The sequence below is a fragment of the Populus alba genome, chromosome 18 (genome assembly GCF_005239225.2).
Source record: "Populus alba chromosome 18, ASM523922v2, whole genome shotgun sequence".
NCBI lineage: Eukaryota > Viridiplantae > Streptophyta > Magnoliopsida > Malpighiales > Salicaceae > Populus > Populus alba.
In genome coordinates, this window is record NC_133301.1 from 12,818,253 (window position 1) to 12,835,303 (window position 17,051).

At 35.1% G+C, this 17,051-nt stretch overlaps 3 protein-coding genes, 1 non-coding gene and 1 pseudogene across 4 annotated transcripts; 2 read left to right on the plus strand and 3 right to left on the minus strand.

Moving 5' to 3' along the window:
* Window positions 1-2,413: 2,413 nt before the first annotated feature.
* On the minus strand, window positions 2,414-6,266 carry LOC118034345 (NADP-dependent glyceraldehyde-3-phosphate dehydrogenase). Its single transcript, XM_035039610.2, has 9 exons — window positions 5,949-6,266; window positions 5,208-5,401; window positions 4,980-5,108; window positions 4,244-4,363; window positions 3,863-3,999; window positions 3,603-3,758; window positions 3,040-3,418; window positions 2,802-2,918; window positions 2,414-2,700 (listed from the first exon to the last, which is right to left on the minus strand). The coding sequence occupies exons 1-9, from the start codon at window positions 6,091-6,093 to the stop codon at window positions 2,587-2,589; spliced, it is 1,491 nt and encodes a 496-aa protein (XP_034895501.1). The 5' UTR covers window positions 6,094-6,266; the 3' UTR covers window positions 2,414-2,586.
* A 2,913-nt stretch (window positions 6,267-9,179) lies between these two features.
* LOC118034342 (uncharacterized) lies at window positions 9,180-10,652 on the plus strand. The gene has a single exon (XM_035039604.2). It carries the CDS (start codon window positions 9,319-9,321, stop codon window positions 10,441-10,443), a length of 1,125 nt encoding a protein of 374 aa, XP_034895495.1. The 5' UTR covers window positions 9,180-9,318; the 3' UTR covers window positions 10,444-10,652.
* Window positions 10,653-12,316: 1,664 nt separating this feature from the next.
* TRNAT-AGU (transfer RNA threonine (anticodon AGU)) lies at window positions 12,317-12,390 on the minus strand. The gene has a single exon. It is a non-coding gene; the product is annotated as a tRNA-Thr (tRNA).
* Window positions 12,391-12,763: 373 nt separating this feature from the next.
* Window positions 12,764-13,863, plus strand: LOC118034228 (probable CCR4-associated factor 1 homolog 6; annotated as a pseudogene).
* Window positions 13,864-14,446: 583 nt separating this feature from the next.
* LOC118034341 (spermidine hydroxycinnamoyl transferase-like) lies at window positions 14,447-15,894 on the minus strand. Its single transcript, XM_035039603.1, is given in 2 exon segments — window positions 14,447-14,632; window positions 14,635-15,894. Coding segments are annotated over 2 exon segments (1,368 nt in total). The 5' UTR covers window positions 15,869-15,894; the 3' UTR covers window positions 14,447-14,498.
* Window positions 15,895-17,051: the final 1,157 nt, after the last annotated feature.

Here is a 17,051-nt window from a genome sequence, read left to right on the forward strand (position 1 = left end):
TATGGATGTTTGGGTCAGCTTGAGCGCACCTCGACTAATCCCACGTACTCTAAAATTAATAAACATGTAAACCTCCAGTAACTATCATATTAACAATCATAAAAAAAAAAAAAATTCTTAATCCCAAACTAGATTACCTACTATGCTTAACCAAACATATTTTTAATCAGCTTGGTTTTATAACCCTTTTCTTACCTGATGAATTGTGATATTAGTAGACCAGAGGTCAAGTTTGATTACGCCTTATTTTCATTTTTTTTTGTTTGGGCATTATCAAGAAGTGTACGTTAAGGATTAACGGGAAGAAGGATGGATTGTTTACGAACTATTCAAAAAATAAGTTGCAATCCATATATTATCTTTGATTCATGTAATTAATATGCATAGTTATGTTTATGCAAGCTTCAACCAAATTTATTTTAGAAACCTCATTTTAATTAATACTGATAAAAAATAACATTTAAATCCATGAAACTAAAGTTAGTATAGTCTAAAACATAACTAGATGCAAGAAGCACATCCATGCAGCCAACCCAACATGAAACTTCAAATCAAAACCCTTTTTAGTTTATACAAGGCATTTTGCAATAAAATATTTTGAAATTGTGTTAAATGCAAGGATCTAACTTTAATTTTCGCATGGTTAAATTTTTATTGTCAAAAGTTTACCAACTCGCCTGCTAGACTTGATTTTATCTTTGTCCATCCACTCATGTTTGTTTAGAGACTAAATGTGTTTTCTCACCAAAAAATTTTCTCATACGCTATTGCTTTACAAAACAAGTAGAACAAATAAGTAAAAAGAATAGAACATGTATAAACACCCAAATTAAATTAATTTTATTTTTTTATTAATTCAAAAGGATATACAAATATCCAACGGTCGCTATGCAAAACTTGCAATGCATTAAGGTAAAACATTTTATTATTTTTTTATTATATGCGGTTTTAGTCTTAAAAAAAGGTTTTTGAAATAACCTTTCATATAGTGTTGAAAACCAAAAGAGTGACTGAAGTTTCAAGGCAAAGCCCTTTTAAATTGAATAAACAAACCCTAAAAAAATGTAGAATATATTCTATAATGAACATCCATCCGATTTTCCTTAAAATTACCCAATTAGTTAATTTTCAAGAAATGAAGCACACAAACAAGAACTGACACAAAAAGGTGAAGAAAAATTACCAACAGTAATTATAAACTACCAACAGTAGAAATTGAAACCATAGATCTCTTTTAAGGTCAAGAGTGAGATTGTGGTGTTAGTTTTAAAGTATTTTTTATTTAAAAATATATTAAAATAAATTTTTAAAAATTTATTTTTAACATTAACACATTTAAAAATATATAAAGAATTTTATTTTAAATAAAAAAATTAAAAATTTTAAAAATAAAATTTCCACCGCGTTTCTAAACTATCAAAACAAAAAATCAGGATTTTCTGCTAGGGACGAGCCAAATGAGGCTTCTTTAAGATCAAACAAAGCAGGAATCTCTTGACGTTACATAATTAGAAAACAAGAGGAAGAAGGAAAAATTCCAGTCAGGCTTTGATAGGGCTTATTTGGGCTGGAAAAGCAAACCATGGACTCGTATTTATTTAGGGTTATTTGGAGAGTATAATTATAATTATTTTTTAAAATATTTTTTATTTAAAAATATATTAAAATAATATTTTTATTTTTAATATTAATGCATTAAAATATCTAAAAAAATTAAAAAATATATTAATTTAAAATAAAAAAATAAATTTTTTTTAAAATATAAAAATAAATAGATAATTAGAAGGAAATGCAGAAATTCTTAGTGGAAGATAACCGTCACGGTGAATTTAGTACGAAGGTAATTAAGGTGGAGTTAGAATAATAAGGTAATTAAAACATGATACAAGGCGAGTTTTTAGTTGAATTAGATTGGATATTGAATTCTCTGGGATTCAACTTCCCGTTCGCATTGGTTCCCTTTATTTTCAAATGATTTCATGAACGAACAGTTTTGAGTTACATGATGGAGCTGGGAAACCGACTCTTTTTTCTTCTTCTTTTTTGTTACAGGACAACGACTTGCTTCACCTGCACCATGTGATTTATTAAAAATGCCTAACAGCCGCAGTTCCTTTGACCCTCTTTGCTACTCTTCAAATTCTACTTCTAATGGAGGATCCCGAAGAGCCTGAAGAAAGAAAACTATGTCTAAATTCTACGGAAAAACAAGAAGAAGACCAACTGGAGAACAGAAATGATCAACACAATCATCTTCATTTCATAAACCAGTTGGTTAAAGGGCTTCCCAACAAGAAACATTCTTCCTCGTCAAATCCCAACCAGCTTGTCAAGGCCAGCTCAATGCGCTTGTTTCGTCAAAAGATTTCAGCTTAGCAGCAAGTATTTAGGTTACGAATGCTTCAAATAAATATGATAGCAACAGATACAGTTCTTATTCTTCTTTTTATCGAGTAATGTTCAAACATATTCAACCAAATCAGAAAACAGAGCACGCTAGAGCCCAGATTTACTGCAGCAGAACAACGACTAGCAATCTAGAAGCACACAATCTAGTTGTGATTATTGGTTCCCTGATAGATTATACTAACCCATGGAGTAAGAAGGGCTTGGCAAGTTGATGACAGTGGTCTTGACCTTCGTCATCATGTCGATGCTGTTGGTGATGCCTTGTGATCCAATACCACTATCCTTCAAACCCTGTCAACAACGCATTTGTTATTCCTCAAGTTGATGTCCTGGGCCTGAAGCAAAATATAAAGTAATAAGTTTGTCAGCATTTTCAGAAATTTCTTGTTCACCTGGAAAGGGAAATGATCTGGCCCGCGAGCTGGAGCCGAGTTGATCTGAACCGTCCCGGTTTCCATTGCATCACTGATCAACACTGCTTTGTTGATGTCCTTTGTAAATACGCAACCCTATGTTTCAGAAACAAGCATCGATATAAAAATATGGAGAGAGTGGTGGAAGGCAATCCACTTGAGATGCTTCAGCTTTTTTAACTAAAACAACAATGTTGTAAGGGAAGATGAGCTATACTTGGAGTCCGAAATTGCTAGCATTGCAATGGTGAATTCCTTCTTCCACATTGTTGATCCTTATCACTGGCAAAATTGGCCCAAATGGCTCTTCCCATGCAATCCTCATATCAGGCCTCACATTATCTAGCAGCAAGGGCCAGATGAGGTTACCCTCTCTCTTATACTGCTGGCAAAATGTTGCTCCTTTCTCTTTGGCGTCCATAACCAGCCCTTCAATGAAATTGGCAGATGACTCTGTGACTACAGGAGTGATATCACAATCGTCCTCCGGTGGCCCGACTCTTAATTTTGCAACTCTTGCTTTCACCTTTTCAACTAGAGCATCAGCTACGGATTCCATCACCAAGACAACCTTAATTGCAGTGCATCTTTGACCACTGTTATAGATGAGGTAAAGAAAAAACTTAAGCATAAGGGCTAAGGCAGAAAAGATAGATTACTATCTATATACATTTTTATTCGTCTTGTGTAACACGTTGACATGCTCATACTTTTTAGGCTTTATGGAACAATATCCATGCAAAATGCAACCTTAACGAGATTTATGGAAAATTCTCATACCTGTAAGAAAATCCTCCTTTAATTATGTTTGCTGCTACCAAATCTAGGTCAGCATCTTCAAGCACTATGCAGGCATCTTTCCCTCCTAATTCCATCTGAAGAGGGATCATGCCTGCCTTCTTTGAAATTGAAATACCAGTATCTCCACCCGTGAAGCTAAGGGAAAACAATGCAACTTGTGATTCACACGTTATGCATCAATCAATTGAAAGTAAGGACCTAATGAAGTTTCAAAAGAGGATCAATGACTGCTTGATTACCTTATACAGTTCACACCAGGATGCATGGTAAGGAAGTCACCAATCTCAGACCCTTTCCCAGTGACGCAGCTGATTAGGCCTTTGGGAAAACCAGCCAAGTGAAAACAGTGCACCATATGCAAGCAAGAGACAGCACCCTGTAATAAAATTTAAAGTTGAGACTAAGAGGATGAAACCTTCATCTATGATTATGAAAAGAATTTATGTTTTGCTTCCTTATGTAAAACCGTATAGTGAACGAGGTCCTTCAATTGCATACAACTGAACCATTCATTTTAGGTGCAACCTCAAGCCCTTAACCAACATAAATGATCCTTGAATTTTCAATACAATGGCTTGATGGAAAACATTATAAAGAATTAAAGGAGAAAATTCATGTACCTGAGTTGGAGGCTTGAGCACAAGGGAGTTCCCAGCAATCAATGCAGGACCGATCTTTGACACAGCTAAGTTGACAGGATAGTTAAAGGGTGGAATGGCTAGAACCACCCCAAGGGGAATCTGCAATTTTAGTGTTATCGAATTAGCTAACCAATATAAAAACTTTTGAAAACAATTATCATGGTAGAAGTTATGGAAAGAAATCCTTCATGCATATACTCTTCATCCCAAATGTCTCGTCTTTTTTACAATAACCAAACGCTAGCTACAGCTTCGAACAATTGGCATTTAGTTAATTTCTCCCACCTATTATCTCTTTAATGTAATCGTATCAGAAAAATGACACCAATATCCGTCTAAACAAGCTCCTTACTCTGTGCCTACTCTCAAATACGTTTGGATTGTTCTGTCAGGTTCTAATTCGATTGAGTAAAGTTGCATCCATGCAGGTATTCTTACATCATATTCATACAAGCACATACTGTTCTTATTTATATTCAAACTCCTCTTCAGTTTATACAATTTTAGTTGAAAGTTTTGTCAGGTTGACATCATCAAACAAACTTTTTGTCTGCATTCTCTGTTGATCAAAAATATAAATCCCATGAAAAGATATGGGAGTCAACTTTGACCAGAACTAAATTTTGTTTCCTTATTCTCACCCTCACAACCATAAATTATACAGGTAATAAGAAATGAAGGTGTGCGATTAGTAAATGTGAGCTAAGAAATATACCTTAGAAGTGAGGCAGTACTTGGTCCTTTCATTCCCAGGGAAACTATCAGAGACCAAGAATTTTCCCTCTCCAAGGATTCTAACACCTTCTTCGGCAGTGTAGGAAATAAGATCCCCTGACCTCACAACCTTCATCCATTCAAATAAGAAAATCAGATAAATTACTCCCTTCTTGTGATTAATGTGCATGTTCAAGCTCAAACGTGAAAATGGAAAAAACTTAAATACCTCAGTGACCGAATCTTTAGCTGGTTTTGCAATTTCTTTTATCAGGCACTCAGCGATTGGGGCCTTGTGCTCTTTCAGGATAGCTGCTGCCTTGTGAAGGAGCTCTGCTCTCTTCCATAGTGGAGTTTTGGCCCATGTTTTCTGTGCACTTTTGGCTAGTTCCATCACTTTGTTAACCTCTTCCTGAGTACAAGCTGTTCCAAACCCATACCAAATTTTGATAACAAAACAAACTTCAGGTAGATTGACAAGATCATACACTCTCCTCTCTCCATCATTTCAAACCAAGGCAAAAAATTCAACAGTCCCTGGATCAAATTTACTAATTCTTAATTATACACCCTTCTCTCCCTTTATTGCATCATAAGTTTCTTACATGTATAAAAACGATTTTGTCCTCATCCTCTCAATTCATAAATAGAGGTAATTGCTTGAATATAAAACATGCATCACATTAAGGAGTCTCTCTTTCTCCAACGATTATTAGGCAAGACTACAGTGGAGTAGTGTCGTAACATCTATATATCATAAAAAATGGTGAGAGAAATTAATGGTTGTAATTTCGTTCCTATGCATGCGTGCACATTCTTTCATCACTAGGTAATTTTCAAAGGAACATTTATCACAAAAAAAATCCAATAACAACAGTAGCCTCATCAAATAAGCTGAGGTTAACCTAGTGCTGATCGGGGCCATGCATTATTATCCAAAGAACTGCAATATGGGATTAATCAACTGTACCTTGAACCTTGTACTGAGTCTTTCTTGTAGTTGGGTTGACAATAGCAACAGTTTTGCCAGAAGAAGACTTCCTCCATTCTCCATCGCAGTAGTACTTGTACGCATCGCCATCCAATATTTCTGAAAACACTCCAGTCCCAGCCATTTTTTGTACCCCAACAAAGAAAACAGCACAAAAATGCTACTTTTAGCTAGTAACTATCCAACTTCAGCAGCAGCAGCAGCAGTGCCCTCTTCTTTGAGCTCTCTCTTCCTCTGTAGAAAGAGTGATGGAGGTAGGAGATGAGTGAGTGTCTAGTGTGAATTGGGTGAATGTGTGGCTTGCTTTTGATGGTATATATATATAAGGAGAAGAGGAGCCACAGCCACGTTTTGGCATGGCAGCTACCTGATCCAAAAAAGTTGGTTAGGTGATTCAAAGAGTGCCAAGCGAGCATTTAATTGCCAGCTTTGTCAATACCAAGGACAGTTTCTTGTTTTCATTGACGAATTATTTATTTGCGAATTACACTTGGATTTTTCTCTATCTACTTTTGTTCTGTAAAAAAAAAGGAAGAAAAAGGGGACCACATTGATTTTCTACATGGCATATGGAATATTTTTTATATTCATTTTTTCTTTGATTTCTTGTCTTCATTTTTTACCTTGTAAAACACTCTACATAATTTTTCTATTTTTTTTTCTACCCTCAATTAGTAGAAAAGAAAAGGATCGCTACTTCTTTGTTATTTCGTATAAAAAATGGCTCTTGAGATCAAGAAATTGCTTGATCTATTAAGTCCACAGGTTATTACGTGAAAAACTAAGAAACGCTTTCATGCTGTATAATTATAGATTCAAAGATAAATTTTGCTGTAAATAAACCGATTTTGCAGAGTTTCCAACTCCTTGTCATCTCTGATCTTCAATATGTAGGAACTTCTTTCCTACGTGCACGCAGTCCAACAGTACAACTCTTAGGTTAAGTTTGGCCAAGTTTTAATTTCCTGAACCACAGCACGAAAGCTTAATCGCAGGTAAGTTTTTTTGGGGAGTTGAAGCTTGAAAAATGCAGCTTTAAATCTTCTCCGGCCAGTTTTAACAGCAGATCACTCGTTTATTTTGCAAGCTGCTCTTAATCTTCAGGTATGGAAGACAGAATCAGAGCAAGCTGCTCTTAATACACCCTTTCTGTTTTTTAATATATAGTTTTACTTCAGCAAATAACTGCTTGTTCATATCTTTTATTTTTATTTTAGAAAATAAAATCGAACACATCTTTTTAAAACAAAGACCAGTAGCTTGAATCCAAACCAAAAAAGAGTTTGTTGAAACTCGAAAAGAAGATGGGGTTTGTTGGATTCAGCTGTCTGGTGAAGAATGGGGAGCCATGAGTTCTTGCGGGTTCTGCAGAACCACAAATCTTGCGAGCGTGATAAATGGCCATCATCTTTTCGATTTGGACCACAACTTGTATATAGATATAAAGTAGATACATCATTTTTATTTCGGGTGTTTGATATCGGATATTTTTCAAAATATTTTTTATAAATATATTAAAAAATATATATTTTTTTATATTTTAAAATTTATTTTTAATATTAGTATATTTAAAATACATGAAAACACTAAAATCAATTAATTTAAAGTAAATATATTTTTTTTTATATAAAAAACAGGTTGGACGCACCGTAAAGAGCACTTCATTGGCATTTATGGACCACATTGCATTATTCCGATTGACATTACCTCGAAATGGACTTCTCACTGCTTCACACCAACCCCTTGCTTGAGACTTTATCAAGCTTCTAGTGGGTGCCTACAATTAGCTCCAAGAAAAGAGAAGAAAGACTATACAATCTAAATGAGAGAGAAAACATGAAAAAAAGGGAGTTATAAAAAAATAATTTTTGAGTATATATTTTTATTTCTTACCAATTTTGATGGGATAAAATGTAATTTTTTTTCATTCACGTATCTCTCTCTCCTATTAAGTAAGTATTTATAGCAATCCCGAAGAATAATTTAAAAGGCCAGATATTAGATTTACTTTTAATGCTCACACATTCGAGTTTATTTGTATCATTAAAAAATTATATGATTATTAATTTTAAAATTCGTAAAATTAATTAAAATACGTGTAAGTTGATCCAGATTCATGTTAATAAAATAAAATAAAAAGTATTAATAATTTTTCTCTCTCTCATCTATTATAATATTGATAGCTATTTTTATTTCTTTTTGTAGTCTTGGAGATAATATTTCAATATTCCTTTTTCAACAGTTTGGAATTAATGTTCTTCGAATATCAATATTCAAAATTTCAAAAATGTTAGCCTTAAATTATTAATTTATCCATAGTTATGAAACTCGGAGATTAACAAAGTGATTTATTAATCTAGAAACTATACCAATTCATGTTTCATGTCAAAATAAGTTTTTTTTTTTAACCAAATCAATGTCGTTTTGCTTTAAAACAAAACTTGTAATTCAAATCCTTTTCCCGTCCTTTTCGTGGAGGATGGACAAAGAAGAGACTTGCCTGTCCACGCCCTAGCTAACTACCAGCAAGATGGAATTATATATACATGTGGGGTCCATATCAAACCATGATATAGCCAAGTAAAATAAAAAATTATTCAAATTAACAGTGGTTCAGTACAGTGATTCTTTTCTCCAATAAAAAAATAGAAAATATGTTTGTTTTTTTAAAACAAAGATAAATGTTTTTCATAAAATATCAAAATCATAATTTATAATTATGATCTAAATATTTTATATTTTTTATAATCTAGTTATTTAGTATTTATTTTATTTTACTTAAATTAAAATTATATAAGAAATTTATATTGTTAATTAGAAAGAATATATAATAAAGTTATATTTATGACAATAACTAAATGAAAAATAATTATTTTAATACTTTACATCTCCAAAAGGTGGTTGCTGTAATTTTTTAATTTTATGAATAGAGAAATATTATATATTAATATAAAGTTTCAGTTTTTCTTTTTTTATTATATTCTTCTTAGATTAGAGTATTAATTTGTGTCTAAATAAGTATTTTAACAAATTTAAATTATATTTGCTTTTGAAGGGGGAAAAAAGCGGCTACAAAGCCCATTAAAGACAGAACCGAATTAGTCCAGCAAATGCTCAGGATAAAAAAAACAACCAGGCCTAATAAACGATAGCCCATCGAATCCAACAGTCATTCAAACGACATGTATCAATTCAACGACGACATTAAGTCGGTGTCTCTCATTCTGGCAACCAATAAAATCCCCAATTCATTACCTCTCTCTCTTCCCAGAATCTCAAAAAAAATCCCCAAATCATCAAAATAAAATTCCTAGAAAATCCCAGAAACCCTAATCGCCTCATCTGCAAAATGCACACAAAAAGCCATCAAATTTTCATCCAATCTCAGAATCCCCAATTCAAAACCCAAACCCTAACTCTAGACCCAACTCAAACCCTAACCCTCTGCAATCTCAAGCTCTCTCTTATAACCGACAATCAAAATCCCTCTTCTTTCTATTTCACCCTCAACGGAAAACCTTTAAAAGACTCCACCTGTTTACCAAACCCACAAATTACCCCTCTCTGCACCCTAATCTTACAAGTCAGGCTCTCCGGCGGCGGTGGCGATGGCGGTGCCACGGGGGCGGAGTCCAGGGACTGTTATCTCAACATGTATGCTGATAAAAAGCCTGATAAAGTGGATCCACATGAACTGCGCCTATCGAAATGGCTTAATTGCTCACTTTCGAATGAGCCCTTGAGGCAACCTTGCGTAATTGATCGACTCGGTAATATGTTTAATAAGGAAGCTTTAGTTGAGGTTTTGATTGGTAAAAAATTGCCTAGGGAGTTTGGTTATATAAAGGGTTTGAAAGATATGATTGATATACAGTTAGAGGTGGTTCCGGGTGAGGGGTCGGGTAATGCACGGTTTCAATGTCCGGTAACGGGGTTAGAGTTTAATGGGAAGTATAAGTTTTTTGCTTTAAAGAATTGTGGGCATGTTTTGAGTGCTAAGGCATTGAAGGAGGTAAAGTCATCGGAGTGTCTGGTTTGTTATAAAGCGTTTGAGGAGTGTGATAAGATTGTGATAAATGGGAGTGAGGAGGAGGTGGCAGTTTTAAGGGAGAGAATGGAGGAGAGATCGAAAATGAAGGAGAAGAAAATGAAGAAGGTGAAGAATGGGGAAGTGGGGGCTAATGGAGAGGAGTTTTCAGGTCAGGGCGTGGAGGTGTCGCAGTTGAGTGGTAAAAAGCATGGGATTGTTGATGTTAAGGGAGTGGATAAGGTTGTTGGGAAAGTGAAAGGAAATGGGAAGGTTGAGAATGTGAAAGGGGTTAGTCATGGTGGTTCAGTGAAGCGGTTTAAGGCTACTGATATGGTACCAACTAATGCCACAAAGGAGGTATATGCATCCATATTTACTTCGTCAAAGAAGCAAAGTTTCAAGGAGACGTATAGTTGTAGATCTCTTCCTCTTGGTAGGAACTAATTGTTGAAGGTGCATGAGGGCATGGTGCCTCCTCTATGACGTGATTCTTTGTTCTTCTTAGTTAATTTGCATAGAGTTTCATTGTTATGAACGTAAAGTAGTCATGTACTGAGACTGGTATTCCCTGGCATTTACCTTGATTGTTTGCTTCCAAATCAATCGTACTTTGTACATAGTGTTTTTCATAGTAAAGTGTTGCATAACATAAATGTTGTTGGCAGATTTCTGTTTATGGTTTGTAGTTTATTGATGATCTGGATGGATTGAGTTCAGTTGTGATGCCATTACTGGGCCGAAGGTCATGGTATAACCTAGAAAAAAGGTTGGTTTGGACTCTTGATATGTTGCGACTAATATATATGCACTTGATTGCGTGCCTCCAAAAAAAATTTGCAGTGTATGCCATTTTTTTATTTTATTTTTTTGTCATGAAGTGTTGAATACAAGTGCTGCTGGTAGATTTCAGGTTATTTTGATTAGGCATTTGCTTAAGTGGTTCATTTTGTTGCTGAAATCAGAGAGCCAAAATTAGTTATACAGATTCCGAAAGGAGCAACGAAAAGAAAGTTGGATTAATAAAACATTTACCAAGCCATATCAAGAAATCTTATCAGAATTTGTCTTAACTTTGTATAACACCAGTGAACTGAAACTGTAGTTTGAAGTGTTTGTCTATGTAGGGAAAAAATGTATTAGATTTCAGTAGCATGCTAGGTTTTCTTCTTTTTCAGCCAGGATCATTAAATATTGTTTTTGGAATAACTTTGACAAAAAGACATATTTAAAGTGCCAGTTTTTTAAAATTGGATAGTATATTCTTTCTTCATTTTTTGTACATGTATGTTAGTGGGAAATATTTATTGAATATTTCCCATATATAGACCTTTTATACTCGCATTAATGTGGGGTTCATGAATTGCTTTTAAAAGTGATATTTACTTAAATTTGAGGATATATTTTTTGCCTGGGTGTCACCATGTGTGTTCTAAGCTCACACCGTAAACTTCTCATAAAATAGCCTGCTCGTGTTTGGAAATTCCTTCAAATTAAGGTATAGCTTATGCTCTGGGCTACTGGTTGTGCATCCTTTCCTGGATTTCAAATTTTTTTACAGCCTTCGTTTCTGTCTCTTTTAGTGTTTGGTATTGCACAAAACTTGGGAATGTTTTTTGATCAGGTTTGTGGGTTCAGTATCTTCCGAGGGAGGTGAAAGTGTTGTGGAGATGTATGATTTTTTTGGCAATGATTTGGCGTGTGGTGTGAGAGGAACTCTAGAATATTCCAGGACAAGCAGCTGCCATTTCTTTCTGGCCTCTTAATGGTTCTTAAGCCACATCTGGTCTTAGAGATATATCTCTGGAGCAGATGTGCAAAGCAATTGAAAAGCTTTGTTGCTCAAGCTTTATAATTTCTCAAGACTCCACTTCGTGTCCTCCCTTTCTCAACACAGAAGTAAACTTCGAAGATCTGTTTCTTATGAGGGAGATCATGCTTTTGCATGGTTTTTATGTATCACCTGCCAAATTAATGGATTAAGTCTGATGGTGATAACATTGATAGGCTGAAGTCTGCTAAGGGTGGGGAAGACAGATGGTAGATCGGTGCAGACTTGTCTGGGGGAAAGAACAAAATGTGCAGGGACAGGATTAATTTGTATTGCAAATGGTAGCTGCAAAGCAACTGCTAGTAATGTGCAATAAATTTGGATAATAATGTAGAAGAATTTGCAGGAGTGGTTTGAGACTTGTTTCTTCTTCCTCGGATTCTCAGCCGCCAACAAATGCTAAATCACTGCACAGAGCACATTGACATTGGGCTTACATTGAGAGTCGAACTGAAAAAATAAAAATTTATATATATATAATTTGTTATCTGCTTTCATTGAGAGTCGAACTCAAGACCTCCCGCTTACTAAACGGGTGCTCTAACCAACTGAGCTATGAAAGCTTATCTGTAGCATGCTGTATGGTTTGTAAACAATAATATGAATACTAATAGCATAATCTTTAGCTTATTATAATATTCCTTTAATTTTGAGATGTTTTTTTAAAATTTTGTTTTAATATATTAAAATAATAATTTTTTTTTTTATTTTTAACATTAATATATTAAAATTTAAAATAGTATGAAAAATATTAAAAAATATTAATTAAAAATCAAATAAAAATTATTTTTTTTCTTTTTTCAAATATTTTTAAAATACAAAAATAAACAACCTTAATCTCCTACACAGCAACATCTTTCAATCTTTTTTCTTTACTTCAATTTTAAGGTTTTTAATTTATGGGTTTCTTTTATATATCTCCCGATGTACTGAGCTATGTCTTTTTCTTTCTTTTTTTAATTTGTGGGTTTCTTTTCTTGTTTTGTATATTGAATTGGGTTCTTGTTACTTTTCCTTTCCAGGTTTGTTTGGGCTTGAATTTTAAAATGTCGGTTATGCATAACAAAGATTCGATTTTCATCAAGAAAATATGGAGCTATGCTCTAGAAAGAGAATTCAAATTGATTCTCAATATTATTGATGGTTTCCCTTACATTGCAATGGACATTGAGTTTCCTGGCATTGTTTTACGCCCAGTCAGGTTTTTCAAGACTAGTTTTGATTACAATTATCAAACCCTTAAAGCAAATGCTGAACTTCTAGATTTAATTCAATTGGATCTTCCATTATCTGATGAAAAGGGAAACTTACCAGCCTGCGGAACTGATAAATATTGTATTTGGCAATTCAGTCTTTGTGATTTTAACCTCGATGAGGATGTTTATGCCAATGATTCTATCCAACTTTTATTGTAAAGTGACGATGATTTTGTGAAGAACACATAAGTTAATGTTGGTGGGAGGTTTATTGAGTTTTTAATAACATCCAAGATTGTTTTGAATGATAATGTTCATTAGGTTACATTTCATAGTGGTGTGATTTTGGATGCTAGCTTAAGATGCCTTCTAGCAAGAAATTGCCTGATACACAAGCAAGGTTTTTTAAGCTTGTCAAATTGTGTTTCCCTGTGCTTTATGATATTAAGCATTTTATGAAGTTTTGTAATAGTCTTCATGGTGGTTTGAATAAGCTGGCTGAGCAGTTGGAAGGATTGGTATCTGTCACCAAGAAGGTTCTGATAGTTTGCCTACTTGTAGTACTTTTATGAGATTGAAGGATAATTTCTTTAGTAGCTCTCCTGAGAAATATGCTGGTTTTTTGTACGGTCTTAGTGTTGAGAATGTACATGATCAGGGCTGATTACCTAAAGAGGAGAAATTGTGAAATAAAATAAAAGGGTTTTCTTAGCTAATTTGCACATTTTTTTGCATTTCTTTGTTTTGCACATCTCCTTTTTTGCTCATTTATCGTTCAATGATGGTATTAGCATTCCATGTTACTTTATGCAGAAAAAGTGAAGTTATTCTCGCTCCACCTCTGACCAAAAGCATCTGTGCATCTCTGAATTTATAGTGCTCTTGCATCTTCTCATGATTTCTAGCATTTTCAAGTTGTAACTTGTCAAAGTGCTTTCTCTCTTTTTTTTCTTTTTCTTTTAAGTTGGTTATTTGGGTGTAAGGAAAAATAGAGGAAGGTGTGTTGAATTCAAAAGTTAGGGTAAGTTTACCTGTATAAATATATGAAATCATTGATTCTCAGTTCGGGACATATTCAAGTTGCTTGATTCGGCTCTGAGTAAGTTCTGATGCTTTACTTCGTTATTCTTGAACCTTTGCCATTCCTGTCCTACTAGCTTATTAAAGATTTCTTGCATAACTATGGCTTGCCATCTCTTTCTTCCCACTCTATACTCTAATTGAGTTTCTCTAGGAAAGATCATGGTGATATATAGCAGACATGATATGATGGTAGGCATGTGATGAGATGAGTATCTTCTTCTTCTTCTTCTTCTTCTTCTTTCATAGAATGTATGTGAGAATCGATTGATATTAATAAAAGTAAACATGTTCATTAGTTTTCTTTTTCTTGATCACATATTTCTTTTTTAATTATCTCTGGTTACTGATTCTTATTTGTTGGCCTAGGACAGCTGGGTCCTGTTTTATACTATCTATGCCTGCAGGCCGTTAGACAAGATATCTTCATAGAAGCATTTCTTAAAAGCTTCCATATGAGCCACCTGCAAACATATTGCAAGAATCACTGACCCATCTTCATTAGGACTTGGCAGAAGCAATGAGTCCCATCAAAATATTCATGAGTTCCTGGTCCCATATAAATCTCCTCTCCCCATCCAAAATCAAGGCCATGAATAGGTAGGGTTAACCAGCTAACAACTGCGATATTTGGATTCCCATAAAAGGGCCCTTCAGCACCTTCCCGTGCGTGGATGTCTTGAAACCTGGTCAAGTCTGGTTGATTCTTCAAGAAATCAATTGCAGATATCACATACTCATTTGTCACCGTTTCAATTGCTTCCCTTATTTTACTTGCAGCATATCCCAAAGGTTTTGACAAGAGCTCGCCAGCTTGACTAACTGCAATGACATCAAGAGAAGCATTGCCAAAGTAACCATCAGGCAGAGGTGGCTGCATACGTCCACGTGAATCAACGCAGACACCTAAAGCAGTTGGTTGCTCAGGTTTGTGTCGACGAGCTTTACAAGCAGACCTCCAAACATGTCCAGTCAAGGTCTCATATCTAGTATAACCACGGCCACGATCTATACTTCTTCCCTCGTTAGCCATATTCTTTAATTTCTCAACCTGAATTTTGGTCAGCCTCAACATGGCTAAAGTTGTCTTCTTTTTCCTCTCTTCAGCATTACTCAACTCCCCCAACAGTAGCAGTGGAAGACCGAACTCCGCGTGATCAAACTGTGGCCGAGCCAAAGGGGGATCCCCGGCTCGCAAGACCTTGCGGTCAAGAAAAGGAAGCGTGCCTAATGGCTCTCCACGGCTGATTCTTGCCCACTCAGACGTAAATTGAAGTGCACTTTTCCCATCAACAACAGCATGGGATATTCTCAAACCTAGGCTAATACCACCACATTGGAAAATGGTGAGTTGCACTAGCAATAGAGGCAGTTCATGTAATGGAACAGTGTAGTCAACATTGGGGATTAGGTATTGGTGCTCTGGAGATGGTAAGTCGCCAAGATCTTCAAGCTTGGATTCAGAGTCAGCCTCAGTGAGTGTAACACCCATGGCATTGCACTCAAGCTCGAGGCGCCCACGACCTATCCAGTGCAAACGGCCGGCTAGTGGATAAAATGGCACCAAGGCATGGCTCAATGAGTCTTTTAGGTTATTGATAACAACATTGGATTGTGAAAGCCATTTCGGTGATGGTTTGTAGAAGTAGACAGTGGGAACATGAGTTATTGTTCCTATTTGATCCCATTCAGAAAGGGAAACGCGGCCAGTCCATGTTGGTGTGGCTGGTTTCACTACATTAGAGCTCTTGAAGGTCACCACCATTTTTTGACAATATGAGATTCGACAGAAAATCGAAGAGTGTGAGTAGCTAAAGAAACGCCATAATCAGCTGTATTTAAAGGCCATGCTTCTTAAGAGAGTAAGAATTGAAGACATGTAGAAGATAGTTGTTGAAATGATTTTTTCGTGAGTCTAGTAGTTCCCTGGAAAGGTCAGATCATAAGGAGAGTCCATTAGCACCCTTAAGAAATAAAAGGAAAATAAAGGTTTTTTTCCCTATCAATCCAAATAATAAATGTTTTCAGTTTCTGAAGAACACGTGACATTTTGCCGAGTTCTTCAGGTTTTCAAGCGCTTGGGAGGAAAGGCAGGAAAGGAAGGAGGGCCCGTTGGTCAAGGACGAGGGAGTGATCAACAAAGGCAAGTTATGCATTACATCAGCTTTTACAATCGACAGAAATCTTGTAGGATTATGTAGATGCAATATTATGTATTAATATATTATTAGACTATAGATTTTATTCAAACATTTTTAAAAATGCAACTTCCTCGCTGATCTAGCTAATTATACATGTAGAGATGTTTTCTTATGTTAATTTAAAATTTAAAAAGTTAGGAAATAAGAGGATCGCTTTCACACCATAGCGACCAACAATAATTGCATTAGAGTAGTATTTAGTATGCTGAGCAATATTAATTAAATTAGGTTAGATCAGAATGGGTTGAACATGTTATAATAATTATTGTATCTTGTATTTGATGTATATTGGACTAGATTGAATAATTATTGTATTTTAAATTTAATAGACATTAAATAAGATAGAATAACATGTTATAATAACAATAATATCCATATTCTAATGTTTTGAATATAGATTATAATATATAGTTTAATACAAAACTTTACTGGGGAGTGAACCGGGCAGCGGTGGTGGGTGTAGATATGCTTCACGCGTCGGCGCTGAACCTGTGATAAAAGTAGCAAGCGACTTGGTTTATGGGAGGAAAGAGGTGGTTTCTGGCTGGGATGTGGGGCTGTTCATTTCAGGTTTGAGAGTTGTAACAGGAAAGAAAGACAGGTCCGGTCAGACGAGGAAGAAGGGAGATGTGCGGCGGTGATTGCGTGTAGCTATGTTTGATTGTTTCGCGTCATTAATAAGGAATGAGACCAGACTTTGAGCGCACCTTGACCTCTTCTGGAATTTATACCTCAAGGAAAAGGGAA

Excerpts from the sequence above, each read along its gene's own strand:
- LOC118034342 (XM_035039604.2), top strand. The coding sequence starts at position 9,319 with ATGCACACAAAAAGCCATCAAATTTTCATCCAATCTCAGAATCCCCAA.
- LOC118034345 (XM_035039610.2), bottom strand. The coding sequence starts at position 6,093 with ATGGCTGGGACTGGAGTGTTTTCAGAAATATTGGATGGCGATGCGTAC. Across the intron at positions 4,000-4,243 it reads TGCTCAAGCCTCCAACTCAG|GGTGCTGTCTCTTGCTTGCA; the intron begins GTACATGAATTT and ends ATTTTATTACAG. Across the intron at positions 2,919-3,039 it reads CTAGCAATTTCGGACTCCAA|GGTTGCGTATTTACAAAGGA; the intron begins GTATAGCTCATC and ends TCTGAAACATAG.